Source organism: Enoplosus armatus, chromosome 14 (assembly GCF_043641665.1).
Source record: "Enoplosus armatus isolate fEnoArm2 chromosome 14, fEnoArm2.hap1, whole genome shotgun sequence".
NCBI lineage: Eukaryota > Metazoa > Chordata > Actinopteri > Centrarchiformes > Enoplosidae > Enoplosus > Enoplosus armatus.
Genome location: NC_092193.1, coordinates 514,250 through 539,666, shown reverse-complemented (window position 1 = coordinate 539,666; position 25,417 = coordinate 514,250). Strand labels below are relative to the sequence as shown.

At 43.2% G+C, this 25,417-nt stretch overlaps 1 protein-coding gene across 1 annotated transcript in view; it reads right to left on the bottom strand.

Annotated features, from left to right (window-relative positions):
• Window positions 1-25,417, bottom strand: part of wdr33 (WD repeat domain 33) — a 26,360-nt gene extending 943 nt beyond the window's left edge. Inside the window, exons 1-20 of the mRNA XM_070919001.1 lie at window positions 25,272-25,417; window positions 21,460-21,678; window positions 17,764-17,832; window positions 16,896-17,000; window positions 15,845-15,940; window positions 15,019-15,170; window positions 6,276-6,373; window positions 5,155-5,281; window positions 4,706-4,860; window positions 4,232-4,310; window positions 3,928-4,038; window positions 3,705-3,799; window positions 3,528-3,614; window positions 3,302-3,441; window positions 2,965-3,120; window positions 1,509-2,351; window positions 1,313-1,370; window positions 802-1,126; window positions 541-701; window positions 148-327 (exon numbers count right to left, since the gene is read on the bottom strand). Coding sequence (XP_070775102.1) covers window positions 148-327; window positions 541-701; window positions 802-1,126; window positions 1,313-1,370; window positions 1,509-2,351; window positions 2,965-3,120; window positions 3,302-3,441; window positions 3,528-3,614; window positions 3,705-3,799; window positions 3,928-4,038; window positions 4,232-4,310; window positions 4,706-4,860; window positions 5,155-5,281; window positions 6,276-6,373; window positions 15,019-15,170; window positions 15,845-15,940; window positions 16,896-17,000; window positions 17,764-17,832; window positions 21,460-21,663 — 3,241 coding nt within the window. The 5' untranslated portion in view covers window positions 21,664-21,678; window positions 25,272-25,417. The remainder of the gene's footprint in view (window positions 1-147; window positions 328-540; window positions 702-801; window positions 1,127-1,312; window positions 1,371-1,508; window positions 2,352-2,964; window positions 3,121-3,301; window positions 3,442-3,527; window positions 3,615-3,704; window positions 3,800-3,927; window positions 4,039-4,231; window positions 4,311-4,705; window positions 4,861-5,154; window positions 5,282-6,275; window positions 6,374-15,018; window positions 15,171-15,844; window positions 15,941-16,895; window positions 17,001-17,763; window positions 17,833-21,459; window positions 21,679-25,271) is intronic.

The window sequence follows — 25,417 nt, the reverse complement described above, 5'->3', positions numbered from 1 at the left end:
ATTTTGACCTGTTGGTGGCGCTATAGGGAAGGTCAAGTGGGTCATTACATATCCTCCTGAGGACCATGAATATCAACAGAAATCTGACCCTGAGTGTTTAAAACGTTATTATAAATCAGCTGATAGTAACTCGGGTATAGTTTTCACCTCCGTCAGCTCCTGGTGACTCTCGCTCTCGGGGGTCTCCAGTTCCTGGTCCGTCCTGCCACGGACGCTTCCGGGGGGGCAGAGACGCCATGTCCATCCCCTGCAGGGAGGAGGAGCGCTCGCGACCGGCCGGAGACGACCCATCATGCATCTGCTGACCATCCCGATAACTATCGTGACCTACAGACAGGAAGACAAGGAGACAACCGCCACAATAAGAGTCTGCAGAGGAATAATCCAATATTCTGGTTTGTGACTCTCAGACGGATAAATGTTGATTCACAGTTTCCATGTCGGAGTTCAATTTGACCAAAATCTGTCACCCTCTGACATCTGAAAAACTTTTTTTGGACTCTACGGGACAGAATAGAAGACAATTCTGGTTCCACTGACCTCCTCCTCTGGGTGGACCTCCTCCTCGAGGAGGCCTCCCCCTGCCTCCGTTGTCCCAGCCTCGACCCATCTCCTCTGGGCCATCGAAGCCCTCCTCCTGGCCACCGTACTCATCAGGGTAACCTCGACCTCCGGGCCGGCCGGGGCCTCCTCCTCTGAACCTGAAACACCCAGTGAGTCCAGTTCAGACCTGTTCAAACCTCTGAGACTCTGCAGGTTCAGTTTTAGCTCCTGTTTGACCTCAGAAGAAAAGTGCCTCACCTGTCGTCTCTCCGTCCTCTGAACTCTCCTCCAGTGAACCTCTCGTCAGGGCCCCAGTTCCCTACATTCCCTCCTCCTCCTCCTCCTCCTCCTCGGTGTCCTGCCCCCCTGTGGCCTCCTCCTCCCTGGTATCCTGGCCCAGGTCCTTGTCTCCAGCCCTCCTCTCCTCTGCTGTGAAAGTCCTGGCCTCCATCAAAGTCCTGCGGTCCACGTCGACCCTGCTGGTTGTCCCCCCAATAAGAACCTGAGCCCTGGTCTGGTCCTCCGGGACCCTGCCGGTCAGGAGGGCCCATGTGGTGGTTGGGCGGTGGCCCCCGAGGGTCTCCTTACATGAGAAGAGTCAACAGTAGTGAGAACACAGTGCTAACATGCTCACAAGTGTTTTTGGAAAAACAGACCCCAGTGGAAACACATGTAGTGCAAATAAAATGGGGCCTGAAAAGGAACCCAGGGGAACTCCACATATGAACTGATCTAAACCTCTTATAAATAAGACTTTCTGTGATCTTACCTTTGTTGTTGGGCCCCTGCTGCCCCATCCCATGCATCATAGGCCCCGAGTTCTGACCCTGGAAAGACCAAATCAGATTTATACAGCAGCTTTAACACCAGCCCTGCTGAAACTGATCCTGAACCATTTAGAAGTCCTGATGATACGAAATGAAACTGAATTTAAATCTTCTCTTTGTGACTAAACACAAACTCACCTGGTGCTGCATGTATGGGGGCCCCTGCATGTTTCCTGGAGGCCCCTGCATGTTTCCATGGGGTCCTTGTATGTTTCCTGGGGGTCCTTGCATGTTTCCGTGGGGTCCTTGCATGTTTCCTTGGGGCCCCTGCATGTTTCCGTGGGGTCCTTGCATGTTACCAGGGGGGCCCTGCATGTTTCCATGGGGTCCTTGCATGTTACCTGGGGGCCCCTGCATATTTCCTGGAGGCCCGTGCATCCCTCCTGGGGGCCCCTGCATGTTGCCAATCCCATAGTTGTTTGGCATGTTGCCGTGTGTCCTGGGTGGGGGCCCCATCATCCCACCCTGCATAGGACCCTGAGGGCCCATCATGTTCCCCTGAGGTGGCATCATGCCCCCCTGAGGTGGAGGCCCCTGAGGATCTCTGGGACCCATTCCTCGAGGAGGGGGGCCCATCATCCCACCAGGGGGCCCCTGCATCCCCCTGGGTCCCATACCGTGAGGCCCTTGGGGGCCCATGTTTCTGGGAGGGCCGGGGTGTCTCTGCATACCTTGGGGTCCTTGCATGTCTGGTGGTCCCATCATGCCCTGAGGGGGCCCTTGATGAGGCTGGGGTCCAGAGGGTGGCCCCATCTGTCCAGGGGGCATGAAAGGAGCCTGCATGCTTCCAGGGCCCATGGGAGGCCCCATGTTGTTGGACATCTGCTGAGGAGGCATGTTTGGAGGAAAGCCCTGCTGGCCAGGAGGCATTGGGCCCCCGGGACCTCCAGGGCCGGAGAAGGGGGGCATAGGGCCCTGTCCCTGTGGGGGGCCCAGGTTCCCATCTGCGTTCATCTGGTTCATCCGGTCCATCTTCATTTGCTGCACAAAGAACCAAAGACACGTTTAAATGAGATCAGACCCTTTAACACCAACTTCAGCTTCTAAATTCTAATTGATGGTTTTATGAGGTGTTATTGGGTGGTTGTTGGGGGGCTACTAGGTACTTTATGGAGGTCTTTATGGTACGACCTTTGGTTGGACTGTTGCTTGGGTGTTGTTGTAAGGACCTTGTATGTTGTTGCTAGAGTTGTCAGGGTGTGACTGGGATTTTGCTCGATGGTTGCTACGTGGCTCAAAGGTTTGTTGCTCTGTGGATACTTTGGCATTGCTTTGGATTTCTAGATAAAATCCTAATAATCCTTGTTGATGAGGCATTGCTAATTGGTTGCTATGGTATTACCGGGGTTGCTGGTTTATTACCGGATGGTTGCTAGGTTGTTGCTAGGCTATGCAGGACAGAATTGCCTCAACTGCTGATTATGTACAAGAATAATAAAAAAAAATAAAAAAATTCAAATATGATTTTTATATTCATATTTATATAGAAAATAAAGAGCCCTGTGTTTGAGTAACGATAACATTCCTAACTAGTGACGGCTAACTCTGCTGAGGGATCACACACCAGTAAAGAGTGTAACTGTGAGCCGCCCACCTCTAGCAACATGGGGTTGGTGTACTGCAAAGCTGCCATCTCCTGCTCGATCTCTGCCTGAGTTTTCTTCTTTGTGTCCACTTTCTGCTCCACCTTTCGGTCTTTGGACAAATCTCCACCAGGCGGCATCATGGGTACTTTATTCTCGGCCCAGGCCTGTAGAGAGGTAAAGGAGTTACCAGTCAGCAACACCAACGTGGGTTATACTGTTTCTACAGCACCGACTTCATTACAACTTCACAACTTGATGTACAGCAATCAAAACGTCATGGTGAGCTGAAGACCAGCTTCATGGGTTGATCATTGTCCAGGTGTTCATCAGTGCTCAGGTGCTTACCTGTTGGAACTGTGCTGGGATCGGTTTGGCATATGGGACCTTCTTTTGCGGGACCTTCTTGGTGTCTTTACCCATGACCTCATCCATGCCCCAGTCTAGACCGGGGATGGACATCTCCACCTCAGGAGCCGCCTCTTTACCTGGACACAACAGTTACACCTGAGTTACACGAGTTTCACCTGAGTAAGAGATCTCAGGTTCCAGGATGTTCCAGGATGAGACTTACTGCTCTGCTCCTGCTCCATGGCTGCCTTCAGCTGCTCAGGGATCCCCATACCAGGGATGGAGGCCACGCTGTTCAGGTCCATGTCATCTGAAACACGCACACAGAAACACAGAATGATTAACAGCTGTGATCAAATAAAATCACAAACACTTGTGATATTTGTCGCCCTGCGCTCACCGTACTCCATGCCGTCCTCTGACATCCCAGGCAGCAGGTTCAGGTTGTAACGGTCTCTCATCTTATCACCCGGTCGATTCCTCGTCCAGAATTTACTGCAAAATCAAAACAAGTGCAGAGAATAGTTAAGAAACAAACTGGTCCGACTCTGTTCCAGAAATGTCAGGGTTACACTATATATGTATATATATGTATATAAGTTGTGTATATGTTGTATACGTACCTGGTGTGGTCATTGGATCCGGAGCAGAGGATGTGACCCAGCGGGTGCCAGGCCAGACTCCAGATCATCCCCTCATGAGCCATCTCCATCCCTCCAACCTCCTTCTCCACCCTGACACAAACAACAACACCAGTAAACATCTGAAACAGTCAAACCACGAGGGATGGACAAAATAACAGAAACATCTGTTTGTGTTGATTCAGCTTCATCATATGTTTGAGGCAAACTCTGTTAGTCATTTATAGCAGCTGACTGTGGGTCAGTTTCATGTCAGTCAGAGTCTGATCAGGTTTAACATCATTACCCAGTGTGCCAGAAGAGCAGAGAGCCATCAGAGCCTCCGCTGGCAAAAAGACCCTCATGGACGGGATGCCAGGCCACCGCTGAGGACACAAACAGAGACAGAACAAAAACAGACACGACGTTCAGTTTACTGATTCACAGCACATCGGAAACCATCATATTGTTTTTGAGTTTTTAGATTATTTAACGGTTCCCCTGTAGACCCGTCCTCATGCTTTCAGCTTAAATGCTGTCTTTACATTTGTGTGTAACTAGACAGCAAACACGTACAGCTGCACAGACAGGGAGGGACATGTATGTGCAGGGCCCCCGTGGTGTGTCCACCAGAGAGAGGGCCCCTGAACATTATAAGAACATTATAAAGATTGTTTCCAGTCAATCCAGTTCAAATAGAGTGCTCTAGATAATTCCAGGCTCTGATGTGTGTAAATGAATATATTTCTACCTGTGGACCACTGGTTGTGCTCAGACTCACCTGTCGCCTCCTTCTTGTGTCCTCTGAACACCTGCAGCTCCTCCTTCAGGTTTCTGATGTCAAACAGTTTACACAGGTGGTCACGTGACGCTGTCAGCAGCCAATTACCATTCAGGTTCCACTTCACCTCCATCACTGTGTTCTTGTGGGCGTGACTGAGGAGAGACATGTTCAAATGAAGAGAAACAAATACAGGAAGCACAGATTCATCAAAACCACCTGCTGGACTTGACTGTCAGCAGCAGCGAGTCTCCAGCTGGACTAAAGCTGTATTTACATGTTATATGTATGCACCTGGTCTGAGTGTGTCTGGATCTATGAGACACGATGTCTTCACATACAACCGTGAGTCTCAACAACAAATTCAGAAAATCAAATGTTAAAACGACCTCGTGGACACACAAGCTCATTAACTGAGGAGTCAGAGTTTCGTCTCCTGATGAACTCACAGTGTCGCCAGACTCTGTCCGGTCTTTGGGTCCCAGAATTTGATTGGCTGTTGGCTGTCTTTACTGCCGGAGACCACCAGACCTTTAGTGGGATGCCAGTCGACACACTTCACATCAGCACCGTGACCTGCACACACACACACACACACAATAATTCAGTTCAATTTTATTTATATAGCACCAGTCATCTCACGACACTTTACAAATAGAGCAGGTCTAGACTCTTTATACTTGGACTATACTTTGGACTTGAGCTCTACATCATCTTCAACAAGATATAACTGTGCTGAGAATAATAACAAACCTATGTTGTTTGTTAAGATGTGATGTAACATTAAGTACAGCTCCTTAAATATCTACATTATAGTTTCAATTGCAGGCAATCACACCACCAGCACTTTAAAATCACAATTTTGAATAAAAACAATGAATCACTAATAGACTTGGAACATCATTTGTGTCTGAATATATATACACACACATACAGTATATATATCCTCAGACTACAGTTGGCCAGGGTTTGTCTAATACAGCATTATTTGAAGGATCAATCATTTATCTGCTATAAATAAATTATACATTAAACATGAATAAATAAACACGAGTTCCATGACTATTTTTAATCGACTTGGACTGATTAAAGATAAGGGAATAGATCAAGCTTCTTTTTTATGTAATACATACATTGAAATGACTTCCTTCACTGTATTATTTATTTACATATTTATTGTAGTTTGACTTCCACCAGTGACATTTGTCCTTTCTGGGACTCCATAGAAACGACCACCAGCTCTGTTCTGGCCGTTTAGTAAAAAAAAAAACTGATTTTGAAATGTTTTATTTATCTCAACGTTGAACTCAATGAAGACTAAAAGCTCCAGGATCTGAGTTTAATACAGACACGATCTTTTATGGATTTATCGTTGGAATGTGAAGTTTAATCATTTGTGTCAAAGTATTTCTATTCTGTCGTTGGAGTCTGAGAGACTTTCAGTCACAGTTGTTTTCTGTGTTAAACCACTTTGAGTCCATCTGTCATTGATTATCCGTCCTATTAGAGCTCTAATCAGCCCGTCCTCAGGTGGACAGAGCTTTTGTTAGTAGTTCTGGTAGTTTGGTACCTCTGAGGATCCTCTCCTCGTGGCAGCGCAGGAAGTCCCAGATACGAACCGTCCCGTCGTCTGAGCAGGTGGCAAATTTATTATCTGTTGGAGAAAAGCTGGAGACGACAAGAAGAAAGTCAAACAAAGGGAAACTTGAACATCTACAATTCCACGACAACTGGGGAGGAAGATCATGCGACTGATATTCATAAAGGGTGGTGACACACTGATCCCAATAATTAGACCTATTTCAATGATTTGTTCCAGAATTTAAAATCAGTCATCACAACACCTTAATAATAATGTTTCATCTCTCTGATGGTGGTAATCTCATTATTGATCTAATGATCTTCTTTCAGAGGAGCTCCGTGTTGTTGGCCTTTCCCAGCATGCATTGTTATGGTAAAATTTGTATTTTCACGGCAGAAAGAAATGTGTTTGTTAACTCAGCAAAAAGGTGTTCCTCAAGGTTCTACTTTAGAACCACTTTTGTTTTCTATATTTAATAACAACTAATCTGATTACTAATATATATTTACATCAAAATCTTCATCACAAATTCAATTAATTTCTACAAACTTGGCTCTCAGCTGACAAATGACCAAATCAAATAAAATGACCTTAGAGACAGAACCTCAACTCTCTGGTTTCAGCTCGTACTGACGGTACATCCTCCAGAGAGACAGACTTAAATAACTTATATTATGTTGAAACTTCACATTGAGCACATCATAAAGAAAGTTATGTTGTATAAACAATGTTAGAGCCCTTTTTTCAGGTTTCAGCTCCCCTCATCTTAGTTATGTGAGGGAAACTCTTTGATGTACACATATTATATGTATATAGAGATTCAACCTGGAGCTACAAATAACAATTATTTTCTCAATTAACTAATTTATTAATTAAATCATTTGGGCCATAACAAGAAAAAGCTGGAAATGTGTAGTGAACATCTCAAAATATGAGGATTTCCTTCTTTATCATGTTGACTGAACATGTCATGAACATGAGTTTCAGAGCTTCATCAGGATGAAGAACATGAGTCCAACTCAGCCGTTGAGACTCATGTTCGTGATATTTACACATTATTCTTCCTTCTCAACGTTTTTCTATTTACATTTTATTTATTAGGTCCAGCCAAAATAACTAACTAAATAAATGACCCCTCTCACAACTGCATCCTATAACTTACACACCTTCATATTACATGGAAACTTTGTTTGTTCAGATTCGTATTTTGGGATTTTCTTCCCTGTCTTGACTGTAACCTGATGTTTCACCTCCATTATGTTTCTTCTGTTGTGTTTCAAAGTGTTTGTTTGTTTTGACTCGTCATTGCAGAAAAAGTTCAGCTGTTACCATTAATGATGTGTCCCAGTAGACCCAGTGAACCCAGTAGACCCAGTAGACCCAATGAATCCAGCAACAGTATGACAGTGAACCAGTGATTAGATCGGGGGGTCCCTAACCTTTTTGGACCAGTGGTTTCCAACCCAGGGGGGTCAGGACCCCCAAGGGTAAGGTAATAAATGTAAGGGGTCATGAGAGGTCACCTGTTTTTGGTGAAATACTGAATCCATCAGACCTCCATAAAGCCTTCTAAGTAAAATCTGCCACACTTCAAGTCTAAATGTCTCCACCTGCTGGACAATGACTGTAATGACCCCACAACACATCAGCACATCTGTTCACCCTGGAAGCAGCTCAGGTCTTCAGACTCCAACAGGCTCAGCTAATGTTTAACATTATTTTAACTTCAGAGCTTTGAAACAACTAAATACAAAAAAGGACAATCCTAAAAGCTATGTTCCTTTTTTGGAAACGGGGAAAAATCTACGAGATAAAAGTTACATTTAAAATGTCAGTGAAGCAGCAGGAACTGCTCCTGTGTTGAGTGAAAACAAACTTCCCCCTAAAGGCACCACACTCCCACCTTAATGCAGCGTTCATGTTACATCAGAGCTCATGTAAAGACCAGCTCCTGAGTCTTAGTTACGACTGGAAGCTCTGAAGCTTAAAAACTAAAATGATTATTCAGTCAACAGAAACAATGAATTAACTCATCACGTCAGACACTTCAACTGCTCACATACACGCCATTGAAGTGTCTGAGACAGAAGGTGTGACATCATATTAAAGACTTACAGCCTCGTTCTGACATCAGCGTTCACTGAGGAGTTTCATCATCACTTCATTAAAACAGGTTGCACCTCACAAACTAGAGATTAGCTCTAGCTAAATATTTGACTGACTGCAGGTGGAACCGTTACACACTGTTAGTTAACTGGATTAGCTGTGCTAATGTTAGCATGCTATTGTACTATTTTTGTACATACTCTTATTTCTAAATTTATGCTACTTTCTACTCTTGAATGGGAGCACCGGTACTGTATAATTTCCACCCGGGGATCAGTAAAGTATTTCTGATTCTGATTCTATCCAACCTGTCTCTTCTAAAAAAATCTAAATGCAGTTTAATGATGTAGACTGAGATGACTTTAAATTCCAAAACATGATAACAATGAAGCTAAATGACCAAACACTGTGGGTTAGCTTAGCTCACTCTGAACACAGAGTTCTGCGTGAATGCAGATATAAATAAAACAAGGGCTGACAGTGTAGTTTAATAAATCAATTTGACCTCCTAAAATGTTACTGTGAAGGTTATTTTACAATTCTTGATGCTACAGTGACTTCCTGTTTACATAATTGATTGTTCCTGATTGGACAGCGCTACAGATGTTTCCTAGCAACAGATTTACACATTACTGAAGTCTTTACTAGCTGAGACATTTCTTAAGTTGTAATGGTGCAACCTGATTTAGTGAATCACTAATTAAGAGACTGAGTGATTCATGAGGAGCTGCTGCAGCTCAGAGTTCTGATCCACCATTTTAAACTCACATGAACACTGAAACAGGTTTCTGGCTGTAGTCTTTCCTCCTGTTCATGTTCAGTTAAGACGACTGTAATATATGAAAGTGAAGCGTCAGTGATTTACATGAACAGAGAAGCCTGTTCATGTAAATGCTGGTTGTTTAATCCGACCTGACCGCAGCCTCGGGGCTCAGACGGGGAGCAGAGACTCCACTAAGTGTTTCTGTTCCCTCTCATCACTGATCCATCTTATCATACCTGGCAGTCTGTCTGTTAAACTGCAAACTAAAGCTGAAAACATTTCTTCTCTGATTGTAGTCGACCATCTTGTCTGTTCTTCACTAGTTTATCTTCATCGTCCTCATCACTGTGAACCGTATGAAACAGTACAACCAGTCTATTATCTTTATTTAGAAAGGTCTCCTGGAGAAGCTGCCTCAGAAAATCACTTTTAAAACCACTGCCCACCAGAGCAGATCTCAGGTCTGTTTAACTCCAGTGAACGTCCACCACTCTGCACTTTCTAAATGAAATGAGTTACAGAGGACTGTACACTTCAATGTCTCATCTGCGTTGACAGTCACACAGTAGAGAGAGACAAGATGGCATGCAGCAAAGGACGCTGCTGTAAGGACTCACCTGGTACCAGGTGAGATACCGGGGCTGATTTCAAACTTTGAATCTATTTAGTGACGTCTGATCGTCTCTGATGCCGTTTGTCTTTTTCTTTGTTTGCTGTTCTCAGGTCTGTTTTACAAAAGAGATCTTGATACCAATGAGATTACCTGATTCAATTAAGGTTTTATGGGCTGATGGATTTTACAACTTATTTTGAGTCGTAATGACAGAGGAGAACGTATCATTTATTAGTTACTAGTTCAGAGTTGTAATGGGTTATTAAAGTAATTTATTCTCTTCATGGATAAGAGAAGTAGATGCTTAAATAAGACTAGTGCAGCATTCTTGAGAACTGCTCATCTGATCGACTTCACACTCGATACTGCACTCCATTCAGGTCCCCTCAGGTCCCCAGCAACACACCTGCCAAGTGTGGAGTCGATCAGCTGAACGGTTGTCGAGATAACAGAAGAACAGACATTCCTTCCTTTATAGCAACAAGACGTGCTCCTCGGTGTGTGTTTCAACCATAGACTGTATATAAAGATGGACGACATGACGACTTCCCAAAAGGTCTCAATTGCCCCCTGGTGGCTGCCTGCAGTATAGGTCATAAATAAATAAATAATTTAGAGTATAGAGTATACCATTTAGAGTGTAACAGATGATAAAGCGGGGTCTGCTTTAGGGCGGGGCTGATTGACAGGTTGCTGCCACGGCGACCTGTCAATCAGGACAGAGGGGTGTGATTGCGCTAAAAGACCCTCTAGGAGTCCGCTGTTCATTTTTTCCAGTAAGTACATTTACAAGCTAACTAGCAGCTACTTGGCGCGGCAGAGCCAGGTGCCGTCAGGTTACAGGTGTAGGTAGGCGTGCGTAGTGTCCTTGGGTTCTCAGATCCCCAGCTCCACCCTCTCGACCGAATATGGTCACTTCAGGCTCCAAAAAAGCAAGATGGTGACAGCCAAAATACTAATACTTCAAAATGGTAGTCCACAAACCAACGGGGGACATTACGGTGGCTACGTCCACTTCTGGTACACAGTCTGTGGTTGGGACATGGGCCAAACTATAAAAATCAAGTACACGTCAAATAAATGTTTCCCAGAATGGTTTCTGTCATTTTAGGTAGTTCTCATCACGCTGATGAAGTGCTTAAGTTTCTGATCAGTTTGGTTTTAATTAGTTATTTGATGCTATAAAAAGGGGGTGAGACGTCATGATTGACAGCTGTGATTGAGTGTGGTGTGCTCGCGATGGGGTCGGGCAGGTGTGTGGGCAGAATCTTGATACCGCGGCTCCACCCCCTGATCACCACTGCGCACTCTGACTCCAAATGATGTCACCAGCCCAAGATGGCAGCAGCCGTATCCGGGGGTGTTGCTTCATTTCTGTGCAGTGGGAGGAAGAGGAGACGCGTCGGCCATCTTTACATACAGTCTCTACCTGAACCTGTCTTAATCTGTTAATCTGTCAGCCCTCAGGTGCGTTACAGGTCAGACACCAACATCAGGACTCTCCTGTTAAAGTGAGTTCTGATGTGAGACCAACATGTTTCCATCACGAGCTGCAGGTCAAAACAGGATCTGTGTTTTCAGCTCTTTTTCTTGGGAAGTGTCTCCAGAAGGAGAGCTGGAGGTGAGGACAAGGGAGGGCTGGACGGAGGGGTTTGGAGTAAGACAACACTTTTCCAACAGGCTCTGGAAGTAAATGTCCCATTAAAACCTCCTCAGAGACAACCAGCAACAAGAGGAACAAACGGATGGAGCAGTTTACATTCTGCTGCCTGAAGAACACCAGACTTTCACAACAAAAGTAACGTTTTAACACATTACTCTACAAAACTGCTCTTTGTCTAAACAAACAAGTCAAACGTGAAAAACACAAACAGCCGTACAAGAACTAAAACAATGACTTTGTCAAAAATCAGAAAATAAGTTTCACAATAAATAAGAAGATTCAGCTTGTAGTAGAACAGTTTCGCTCAACAAGTATTGAGCTTCACTCATCAGCCCAATATGAGACCGTTTTTTTTTGAGAGGTTTTCTGCATAAACTAGTCTCATACTGTGTCAGCTGTGGACTGACCCATGAAATATTGTCCAGGGTCTTTCAACACCCTGCAGACGAACGTCACTCTGCTTTTAGTTCAGCTCTCATTTTAAACTCTACGTTAGTCTTTAGAGCGAAAGCCACGTAAGAGCTACGCACCTGAAACACATCTACACAACATGATCAAATGAAATGACATAAGTTCTGTCTGTCTGTCTGTCCGTAGCAGGAAGTCTTCACAAACACACCTGAAGCCTCGAGCTTCACCTGAACACAGATCCACCTGTTCAGCTGCTGCAGTTTAGTTTCACATTAAAAACACAGGGACTAAGATGCAGATCGTGTCATGAGGTCCCCGGTTCAAGTCCAGCCTTTTGTCTCCACCACAACACATGGGAGATGAACGGAGTTCAGTTTGTGCTGAACATCACATTTAAAACAGGCTCAGTGTCCCTTTTAGTGTGGACGGCTTCACCTGCAGAAATACTGAGGTCCTGGTGACAACTACTGACGGTGAGGTGTGTGGACCTCAGAGTCAGATACAGTCAGACCAGACCAGACCGATACCACGAGGGGAACAAGAGAGAGAGCACATTCTGGTCTGCTTACCGCCGGACTCTCAGAGTAAAGCTACACAATCTCCATGACACAAACTCGAGGGCAGATAAGGGACTGACACTCCCTCAATTAACTTTATAGAAAATATCATCGAAACTATCTGGAGCTAAAACATTTAATCCATCCTCGGTCCTCTGGTGTCAGATCTCTGTTTCTATCTCGGTGAACTGAATCTCTTTGGGTTGGACAAATCAAGACATTTGAAGACATCAACTTGGAATTGGAATTAACAGATGAATTGGTAATGAAACTCTGTGGGCAGATCCTCACAGTAAGACTCTGCTGGGTCAGGTGCAAAACAACATGTGTGACATGAATTAAAGACCAACTTCTGACTCTGGCTTTAAACATAGAAATGGGACCAACAGTCGCTTCATGAAAAGACTCTGGATGAGGGACCCCCAACTCCCCTGCCCCCCTCGGGCCCCTGCCCAGTAACCCAACAACAAAACTAGACAGGAAGAGTTTGGTGGCCAAGAAGATGAGACAGTGGAGTTGATCGAAGGTGGAGTTTTTTTCCTCTGATGGGGCGGAGCTAGCAGTTTCCCTCTGCTTCTAGTCTTTGTGCTAAGCTAAGAGTACTGGACACACAGAGATCAAACATGTGACTCTGGAGGAAACAGAGAGCAAGATGATTTATAGAAATGTGAGATTGCTGGTTATTATGGAAGTCCACAGGTACAGATTCAAGATGAAATCAATGATCTAAATTGAAACGTTTCTATTTGTGCACTCATGATCTCTAATAAAGTGTTGGGTGGCCTGATAAGTCCCAGTTGATTCCCGCTCGTTGTTGCATGTCATACTTCTGCTGTCACTGTGAAATAAAGGCAGAAATAAGTCCGTTACCTTAAAAACACGAATAATTACTGCCAAAATGAAAATTAAAAGTTTTCACTGTACTCAAAAAACTCCCTGCCATAATGAGAAATAAGCTGAATATGAAGTGGACTTCAGTGGTTGTCTCCCCGAGCCGGGCTGACACTACACAGCTCAGCCAGGTGACGCTGTTCACCTGGATGATGTGCTGCAGGTGTGCTGGTCACAGTCCGTTTCTGTTTACACCTGTTTTTACTGAAGAGCAGCACTGATAATGAAGCTAAACACACATCACTTCACAATAAAAGCCTCAGGTCTGTTCACCAGTGGAAAGCTTTTAATGTGAAGCAGTAACTCAGCTCTGATCGGTAAACAGCAACATAAGCTGAAAGTACAAACAGGAAGTGAAACTACACTAACAGGCCAAGAGCTGAACACAGAGACTCTCTCTAACGTGAGTTTATCTGCTGAGGACTCAGCTGAGGAGACGAGACCAGCACCGCCCGGTCGACTCTGACTCCAAACAGGACCACAGCAGCTCAGAGCATCATTTTGGCAGCAATTATAAAATCTACAAACATGACAACTGAATTTGAGTTGAACACCATTCAAACAGCAATAGAAAAGAAATGACTTCCATTATAATCACATGACTGACAGCTTTCCTCCTTCTCAGTGAGACTGTTTCCTGGTTAATCAGTGTCCTGGCTAAGCTAGCAGCACCACACGAGGCAAACATGGAGCCTGTAGGAGAGACCTCGCTGAGGCTCATGGGTAGCGTCGTGCTCTGCTGGCAACGTGGGAATAAAACATTTTGTCAGGTGAAGACAGCGTCTGAAGATACATTACAGACTGAGGTATAGAGAGGCGGACAAAATAACAAGAACACCTTACAGGTGTGTTGACCTTGATGACATCACACTGTACCGGTGTTCCTGTTCAGTTAAAGGGCCATTCAACTGATTTTACACAAAGCGCAGTTTACTAACCAGGACCAGTAAACTAGTTTTACTCAGCCTGTTGTGTGATGTCATCTGTAGTCTGGCGATGTCACAGTGATGTCACCAGGCTTTGACACTACAAATGTCTAGCGTTACTAACTGGAGGTGTGGAGGGTGAAAGACGTGGCTGTTTACCAGCAGGGAGGCTCTAATGAAAGACACTATCCAGGTGCATTATGGGAAGTGTAGGATCCAGTTTTTTAGGACTAAAAGTCAGGATCTGTCTTTTGTGAGTCCCACGTTATCAGTTAACAGGAGATGATGATGGGGTACTTCCTTCCAGGGCCTGGTGTTTAAAGCTCTGTGTTTAAGGTGTCGATGTGGAATTCAAACACTTTATTTAAAACATCTATATCTGCCTGTTTGATGAGGTTCAGACCAGCAGTGTGACTGTGTGCAGGAGCTTCTCTTTATTCACTTTATTTTAAAACTTTATTGGTCAAAGTGAAACCTGGGCCTTTATTGATTTATTCTTCTTACCATCCTCCTCTCCACCCAAACCACTGGACCTACCGAAACCAGTTAAAAATAAACGATAGATGACTTTATTCAACAAAATCAACTGTTTCTGTACACAGAGATAAACAGCTCATCAGCCACATCAGGAAGAACATCAACAACAGATCACTGCAGTGTTGCAACAGCACACACTTACATCTGTCATTAATCAACCACAACAACAACAACCTCTGCGTGGCTGCAGCGTAGTACTGCAGTGCTGACAGTAAGCAGCAGAGACTGGGGTTAACTACAGAAAATGGTAGATTGGGTATAAACCTGGCTTCTCTAATGGCCTCCTTGTGAGCCTGGAACATCTTGACGTTGTTCATGTTGGACTGCCAGTACTTCACATAGCCGCCATGGTCTGCCGTCAGCATCCACATGTCATTATGAGACCAGGTCATGGCCCGAACCGGACTGTCGTGGGCCTGCAGAGGACAGAGGAGACCAGGATGGAGGGTGTCAGTACAACTCATATGTTAAGATACAATGAGACAGACAGTTACAGAACCAGACCAACTACAAACACTGCGATCATCACATCACTGCTGAGCAGTTTATAAACCTGACAGCAGTGTTTAGATTGATTCAGTTCAGTGACATCATAAAGCTCCAAAACCTGATTTAAAAAATGATTCCGACATCAACTTCTCTTAGAGTGAGAAACAGGAAGTGTAACCAGCGTTCATGGCAGCTTAAGCAGAATTTGAACATTTTCATGACTTTAACTTAGAGCACAAAGGGAAGCAGAAAACAGTCTGTTTATATCAGATCACATATACAACACACGTCTCCCTTATTTCATATAACTAGACTAAATCAATAAGCCGAGTTCCTGCTGAGACACAGGACACACTACAGGGAGCCGGTTGTGTTTCAATTTTTACTGGTGGATCGTCACAGCAGAGGGAGTGGGATTGTTATTCAATTCAAATACATTTGGCCCCAAAATAAATGAATAAACACATAGTGTCATACAGACACCGCAGCCCCAGTAACAAAAGACAGCATCCATGTTTTAATATTATTGTTCATTATGTTTGTAAAATGTTAATAACCTCCAACATTCACAGTGATGTCATTCATTCAGGTGGAGGTTTACCTGTAAAATGGTCTCAAAGTTGAAGGTGAGTCCATTCCACAGAGTGAACTCTCCACTGGAGGCTCCAGTGACCAGACGACGACCTTCAGGAGTCCACTGGAGACAAACAGAGGAATGAACAGAAAACCAGTTCAGGTCTCAGATCTGCATCAACAAAGTGATGTCATTTCTCACAGATGTCAGTGTGTTTCACTGCTGGAAAATTTTACTCATAGTTTAACATCATCCTCAAAAGCGTGTGTGTTTTATTTCTACAGGTCAATGCAATTTTCAATTCAATTTTATTTATATAGCGCCAAATCACAACAAAAGTCATCTCATGACACTTTACATATAAGGCAGGTCTAGACTGACTCTTTATAATGTTATTACAGAGACCCACAGGTCCCACCATGAGAAGCACTATGGAGACAGAGGAGAGACAGAAACCTCGAGCAGAACCAGACTCTAGGTGGACGAGAGAGAGACAGACAGACAGAGAGAGAGAGAGACAGACAAACAGAGAGAGACAGACAAACAGAGAGAGACAGAGAGAGAGACAGACAGAGAGAGAGAGACACACAGACAAACAGAGAGAGAGAGACAGACAGAGAGAGACAGAGAGAGAGAGAGAGAGACGAACAGAGAGAGACAGACAAACAGAGAGAGACAGACAGAGAGAGAGAGAGACAGACGAACAGAGAGAGACAGACAAACAGAGAGAGACAGACAAACAGAGAGAGACAGACAAACAGAGAGAGAGAGAGAGAGAGAGAGACACAGACAGACAGACAGACAGGGAGAGAGAGACAGACAGACAGACAGACAGACAGATGTATGGCAGCACCAGCAGTAGCCATAGCAAAGTTGGATGTGCCCTTTTCTAAACAAAAGTTCTTGAGTGCTTCACAATAAAAGCATTAAATATCAAACAGGCAGCACAGTGAACACAAGAGCAACGAAACAGAAAATCCTTTGACTTGGTGTTGATGGACTTGGTTTATCTCTAAATATTCTGTTCCACCAGACAGCGTGGATGCTGTTGACAGGAAGTGACACAGCAGCTGCTCACCCTGATCACAAACACGGGACACTTGACTTTGTTGGTGGAGGTTCGGACGAACTTTGTGGTGACTGCGTTCATCGGGTTGTTCAACATGCCCACAGGAGGAACCAGCTGAAGCACAGACGGAAACAAACACAACATTTTCTTATTTAGTCTGGTGGTTTCTAACATTCAGACAAGTCAAACTGAAACACACCCAACACAGGAGCTGATACAGTAAAACATCTACAGCTGCAACTTATATTATTTTCATTTTCTGGTAATCTGCCTGAATTATTCTCTTTGTTACTGTCTCAGTTAACTGCTGTTGAGCACAGTTTGACAGTTTATTATCACATGAGATCAAATTAAAGCAACTATGACAACTGACGAGCTGAGAACTGAGGCTTGTTTGGCATTTCTGCTTGAAAAGTGATTAAACAAATCGTAAAAATCATCGATTCTGTCGTTCAACTGATGAAATGATTGTTTCAGATCATTCACAGGTTTCCTCCCTGTTGAATATCATTTGTCTAGAACACGTCTCGCTCATTCACATTTGATGCAGTGGACTTGAACGATTAATCAACAATCAAAACTGCAGTTGATTTTCTGTTGATCGATTCAGTACTATAGATGCTGCAGGGCATACATGTCACAGATTCATCGTCTCAATATTGATAAAGGTGATGATGAATATTGGCGATTATGGGTGCACATCAGAAGAAACAATCATAAGTGATGAGGTTGTGATGAACAAGCCTGTCGAGGCGTTCACTGCCACTCAGTAACAAACTGTACAGTGAAGCTGTGTTGGATTTAAGACTTCTCTAATGTTGGAGAAGACGGAATGTGAGGCAGAAAACAAGAGAAGGGTTTGAGTCTCTGTACTCACATCGTTGTAACATCCTGCGTCAGGCTGGACGGCTCTGAAGTCTCGATGGTCTCGCTGCCACAACCGGTTCTGCAACACAAAAACACTCAGTTCAATTCAAACTAACTGGAGGCTGAACTGGTCCCAGTAAGAGGAACACTAACTACACATGTAGAACACCAACACTGACTGGTCAGCTCGATGTTTTGGTAACACTTCAAACCTCTTTCAGCTCTTCAGTATAAAAACATGTAACAGCTGTTTATAACACACTAATGAAGTTCTACGCAGACATAACGTCTAACATTTTAAAGTGATAATATTATTTTGTCACAATAACAAACTGATGCAGCTGGGGATTAAACTGACATTTATTACATTATTATTATTATGTGTTCACACGTTTATATACTGATTATATTATAATTGTATGTATATATATATATATATATATATATATATATATATATATATATAGCCCTATTCAACTACTGTTCTAATCCATATTATGGCAAGAACCACTGAACTAAGTAAAGAGAAACAACAGTCCATCATTACTTTAAGACATGAAGGTCAGTCAATCCGGAAAATGTCAAGAGCTTTGAATGTATCCTCAAGTGCAGCGAAAACCATCAAATGCTATGATGAAACTGGCTCTCATGAGGACCGTCCCAGGAAAGGAAGACCAAGAGTTACCTCTGCTGCAGAGGATGAGTTCATTCGAATTACCAGCCTCAGAAACCGCAAATTAACAGCACCTCAGATTAGAGCCCACGTAAATGCTTCACAGAGTTCAAGTAGCAGACACATCTCAACGTCAACCGTTCAGAGGAGACTGCGTGAATCAGGCCTTTATGGTCGAATTGCTGCAAAGAAGCCACTACTTAGGAAGAACAACAAGAGGAAGAGAATTGCTTGGGCCAAGAAACACAAGGAATGGACATTAGACCAGTGGAAATCTGTACTTTGGTCTGATGAGTCCAAATTAGAGGTTTTTGGTTCCACCCGTCATGTCTTTGTGAGACGTAGAAAAGGTGAGCGGATGGTTTCTACATGTGTGGTTCCCACTGTGAAGCATGGAGGAGGAGGTGTCATGGTGTGGGGGTGCTTTGCTGGTGACACTGTTGGTGATTTATTCAAAATTCAAGGCACACTTAACCAGCATGGCTACCACAGCATTCTGCAGCGACATGCCATCCCATCTGGTTTGCGCTTAGTTAGACCAGCATTTGTTTTTCAACAGGACAATGACCCCAAACACACCTCCAGGCTATCTAAGGGCTATTTGACCAAGAAGGAGAGTGATGGAGTGCTGCGTCAGATGACCTGGCCCCCACAATCACCCGACCTAAACCCAATTGAGATGGTTTGGGATGAGTTGGACGGCAGAGTGAAGGCAAAGCAGCCAACAAGTGCTCAGCACCTCTGGGAACTCCTTCAAGACTGTTGGAAAACCATTCCAGGTGACTGCCTCATAAAGCTGATTGAGAGAATGCCAAGAGTGTGCAAAGCTGTCATCAAAGCAAAAGGTGGCTGCTTTGAAGAATCTAAAATATAAAACATATTCTGCTTTGTTTAACACTTTTTTGTTTACTACATAATTCCATATGTGTTCCTTCATAGTTCTGATGTCTTTGATATTAATCTACAATGTAGGAAATAATACAAATAAAGAAAAACCATTGAATGAGAAGGTGTGTCCAAACTTTTGACTGGTAATGTGTGTGTGTGTGTGTGTGTGTGTATATATATATATATATGTATATATTAGGGCTGGCAAGTTAACGCGTTATTACGTGATAACGTAATTAATTATCGCCGACAATTATTTTATCGCGCTTTAACACAGTTTTTTTTTATTATTATTTTGAAAGTCCGTTGCTCACTGCCTCTGAATACACATACATACAAACCATGGGTAACAGGAGGGGTGGGATGTTGATCAGTATTGGCTTGGGATGGGCATCATCACGTGTCTCAACCAATGAGAGCATTTACATGGACATTTTCATTTTAAAACTCTTCCAGACAGCGGAGTTGATAGAACCAAACTTATTTGTAACTACTGCAAAGTTGAATTATCACTTAAATGCAATACACACTGTTGATGCCAGCAAATCACCCACCAAACAAACAGTGGAGGGAGGCTTCGGCAGACTACGTTGGATGCAGCTTGTGGGAGAAGTATAGATAAACAAAAGCAAGACAAGCTAACAAATGCCATAGCGAAGTGGATAGCTACAAACTGCAGGCCGATTAGTATTGTGGAAGATGTCGGTCTGAGGAACGTTCTTATGATCACAACGAATGACAGCACGTATGAGCCTCCCTCAAGACGCACCATCACAAGAAAAATACACGAGTTGTATGAAAAGGAGAGGACTACAAAAGCAACAGCGTTACAACGTGCACCAACTGTTGCTCTCACTGGAGACTACTGGACATCGCTCGACCACTTCACCTCACTCTAACAGGGACACTTGCTACTGAACATAGACTGTTTATGCTGCTCCCTGATAAAAGAAAAATGTTTCTGCTGGTACCTGTTCAGAGGAAAAAAAGAAAACAGATTTATAAATGTTAACTTGCTGTTGCTCGGAAGGTGCCTGTTATAATGTTATGATCGTGGCTCTGGACTCTGAGGGTAACTTGTTTTTCTTTAACAAACTATATAAAACGTTAATGCCCTGGCAGTGGCAAATAGCTTTGGTTTTATATTTGATTTGATTACATTAATGTTTAAGTTGAGATTTACAAGAAATATTTTAACTGCTACTGTGTTAAGGGAATACTGCTGTTAAATGTTATTGCGCTTTTGTTCATATAGCAGTACTTTTAAAATAAAAGTGCGCAATACACTACTTTTGAATTAATTATTGAATTTTGTGCGTAACAATGCGATTAATCGCAGAAAATCATGCAATTAAAATTTTTAATCGTTGCCCAGCACTAAAATATATATATATATATATATATATATATATATATATATATATATATATATATATATATATATATATATTATAGGGTTGGTTTTTTGTCATTTTATTTGGCTGATTGAGAGCCGCTGCTCAGCTACAGACTCCCGTTCAGCGAGCTAACCCAGAGAGGCAGCAGGGGAACACAGTGTGTTGCTGCAGTGTGCCATGAGTTAACATGGCAGTAAGCTAGTGTTAGCCCGGTGAATTCAGAAGGTATGCGGTTGTATTTTTCTGTTTAATAAGGAAAGTAGTTTTGTGAGTTTACTAGATCCAGAAAAATCAAAGTTTGTGGAGTGTAAAAACAATGACTTCCTGAAAATTCCATACAGAACCTTTAATGTACCTTTTTGGTGTAGCCTTAGTTTAGTGTCACTGTGGGCTCATGTTTTTAAACGTTCCTGAGTTGCATTGTGATGTGATACTTATCAAATGAGTCTTTTACCTTAATTATATTATTACTTGTTATGTTATCATACTTATGTCTTTCTAATGTACATCGCCATATTTCTATTATTCTCCTTCCTTCTTATCACACTAATCGAGTTGATCCAAGTTTTCCGCAGAGTAGGAACCATGCGAGTGCTGACACAGGGTTAGGGTTACGTGGTTCTCTGCAGGAAAACTTGGATAGACTCCTGACTCCTACAAAGAAGCCTTAATGTCAAGGCCACGAGTCTCATAGTTCTAGGGAGACATGTTTGTGACGAAGTATCAGTGAGTGAACAGGTGTATTTACCTCCAGGTGTCTGATGACTGAGGGGTTGTAGTCGATGGTTTTGCGGTTCACAGCCTTCCTCATGCGTTTCCCGTCGAAGGTGAGCTGCTGCATCGCCTGCTGCTGGGCGAAGTCCGGCCTCTTGTAGAAGACCTGCCGCGGTGCCTGGTGCTGGAAGCGCGGCATGTGGAAGAACCGCTGCGGTGAGCCGATGTCCGTCGCCATGGTGACCCGCTGTATCTGCAGGACAGGACATCAGGTGGTTAGTTTCATCCAGAGAGAATGCATCCTCACAATGACAAACCATTTGCATACAACAAAAAACAGACAACAGTGGAGACGGAGAACACGTTAAACACTGAGCGAACACAATAACTAACTATAAGGAGAAAAGGAAGATCTAAAACAAGAGAGAAAGAGGTGAAGAGGGTAGGGTAGAAGGGAGAAAAGAATGAAAGAATAAGTTCAACACAGGAAATCATCTCAGCAGCATAACACATTATATTTATCAGATACTTTAAGGAGGCTTGACAGCACTAAAGAGAATATTCAACAACCTGATTTAAACCATATCTAACAGTGACTGTTGAACATTTCCAGTAGGGAATCTTTTAGGCTTTTTATGACCATTTTAAATTATGTACAGTGTCTCTGAGTATCCTGAAAAGCACTCTATAAATATTAATATTAAAAATAGAGTGTGGTGTTGTTGGAAGGTGGATTTCTTTTTTTGATGGAGCTAGGCTCGCAGTTTCCCCCTGCTTCCAGTCTTTGTGCTAAGCTAGGCTAACCACAGAACTCTCTCTGTGCTGGACACACAATCAGATTCTTTACTGTCCTCCGTTTGTCCTCCTCAGCCTGCCGGTGCTGCACAGAAGGGCAAATTGGGAATTAAATTGGGATTTGTTATGTGGGGAGGGTTCTGTGCAGTGTTTCCCACAGGATTTTGTAAAACGGTATAGATATGAAGAGTCTAGCACTGAAGAAACTTTAGTCCACACCCACCTGTTGTGTGGGCCTCTCCTCCGTCTCACCTTGTGTATAAATTGGACTGAGACGGACAATCGGCTCCCAAAAACAGCCATGTAAGGAGTCGCCTATATTCATTGAACCTGGAGTCACAGTACGTAACTAATGCTTTATATCGTATAGGCTTCGTCCTCTAAAGCTATCGCTAGTGGGATAAGGGTGAAGCAGGATATAGTCTAAATATACCTTCACTGGGTCCGTCAGGGACCACAAGTACAAACACACACCCACTTCATCAGATGAAACAATAAGGGCTCCATGTCCAGCCACTGCACCATGCGCAACAGCACATAGAACCTCATATGAGCACCAGGGGCACCGCACAGAAGAACACCTGACATTCTCCATGAGGGGATGAAGGCTGGGAATAAAATAAAGTCTACTGCTGTGAGGAAGAGGAGACGAAGGTTACGCAAAGTGTTCTCATGTTTACTTGATGACCTGCTGATTCACTGAACCTTCGGCTGAAACATATAATATTACATTGGCTCTAAACGCTCTGAGCAGGCTGTGCCTACATGTTATCAATAGTACTGTTTTATTCATTATTCTGGCCCTCAATTTTAACACAGCGGCATTTTGAAATAATTTGAACCATTGGAATAAAAAGAAGTTTAAACACTTTGATATTTTCAGATTATTGGGGTTTCATCTGAGGGGATTAAATCTTCACAGATTGAAGTGAATCAAGATAAGAATAGAACTGAATCGGGAGATTAGTGCCAATATTCAGCCTTAAAACCATCCACAAGCACTCAACAGTCAGCTGACATACAGGAAACGGTACCTGAGCTTTTATTCTTATTTTCTACACTCTCCCTACACTACTCTGCTCATAGTGCAGGTGTACAACTCAGTAATGACACAGGTACACAGAAATACATCACTCCAATATGAACATGTTAAAAATCTAATGAAATGTTCAGCTCTGCCCTCCAGAACAGACCAGAAGATTTAAACAACGCAGTGACACGTCCTCTTTCTTTAACAGCTGTTTATTGCCTGTCAGACAGGTGTGGACGTCACCTGAGTGAATGAACCTGTGATTTAATCAGGAAAACTACAGAGTGAGCTTCCCACAACACCTCCACACTGCCCAGCATGTTACGACTGCTTTAGTTCAGTGTTTCAATGTGAAAAACTTCATTCTTATCTTTAAACATAAACTGCTAAAATGCACTGCTAACACAGAGTCACATGTTCATTTCTCATAATACAGACTTTAGATCATGATTATAGACAAGGAGCTCAGCCAACATGTTCATCATTAATCACTTCACCACCAGTGAAACACGTTTCCTTCCTTTTGATTATCGTAATAATGTGATTTACTCAACCAAAGCAACTAAACCAACTCATCCAAACCAAACCAACTAAACCAAAGCAACTCATCCAAACCACATCCACATAATAATACATTTAAATGGTCAAGACTACAGACTGAGCCTTCCACAGTATTAAAACACATTAACAAAATTCAATGGAAACCAACAGCTGACCATGTCCTTCATCTAAAACCAGGTGTTATGTCAACATCTGTTTCCCCATCAGAGGTCTCCTGTAGAGCTGAGTCACACATCTCTGTGCTCAATTTGTACATTTATAAACCTGATTTATCAGTAATATCTGTATTAACATTACTTTTACATTATATTTCATTTTAATCAATAGTAACATTCATATTTTTATTGTGTCATATGAAACAGGCAAGAAGATGTTGACAGAATGTTTTTGATCCAGATGGACAGAAGAGTCGGAGGATTTTAGAGTAACAGCATCAAGTTACGTTAAAAGCACCTTCTGAGTTTCACCTGTAAGAAAAATGGATGCTTAACTCTTCATTATCACCACCAGAGACAGAGAGCGGGGTTAGTTAGGGGTTTAATTAAAGGGAAATCACAAATGAACTGGGTAAACAGAATGTGACAAAACACAGACCCTGGATATCTAGATTATAGACGACGTACTCGGTTCCACACACACAGAGCTCAATAACAGCCTTGCCGCCTTGGACCACAAATCATCTCTGGTTCTTCTCAGGCACAGCCCATTGCAGATATGTGAAACAACCACAAAACACAACAACACAGGACCAGAGACTGCTGCTGGAATTCAAACTGAACTCAACTCTGCAGTTGTATACATTACATCGTCTAATGAGCCTTCCACACTACAACGAACTTCACTGGAAAATAACGTATGAAGGCCTGGAGTCCTTTACCTGAACCGGGCACATTTAATGTGATGACTTCACGGGATGTAACTACTCCAACAGCTCGCACGCAGTCTTAAAGTTACTGAGGTTATGAGGAAACAAGACAACGGTAACCGAACAGTCCGCAGCACGAGGTTTCGCTGCTTCTATAGCGGTTAGCTAATCAGGCAGCTACTAAAGAGCTAACGCTAACTCACTGAGAGCTAAAACAGTCTGACAGACGGTGCGATTAAAGCTTTAACAACGAAGGTATCCGACAGCCACTCTGTGGGTGTGTTTCTCCGTTCTTGAGAACAGTGATGTTTGTAACTCTTAACATCTATTTACCCCGAGTTGCTCTTGCTAACACTGTTAGCTTTTGCAGCTAATTTTGCTAACAGGCTAACCGTTAGCAGGTAACGTTTCCTCAGCTTGTAAACACACTGCGGGACATATTCTGACTATGAGTGGAGTTAAATGTGGTATTCTAATTAAAAGAAAGCGCCACCATATGTGTTGTTTTTCAGGGGTGTTTTGTTGTGTTTGGTTGTCGGAGTTAAATGGCGGCCCGGTGCTGGACAACAACAACGCGCTGCAGCTAAAAACTCACCGACAATCTCCGCTGCAGTGTTAGCTATCTAGCTGTCATTAATTGGCTAGATTCTTCCGTAAAGCTTTTCTCTGAAGAAACATGAACGTCTCAAACTTTATTCATCTGAAATGAAGACGGTTTGTCACGTTAGCCAACAGCGGACT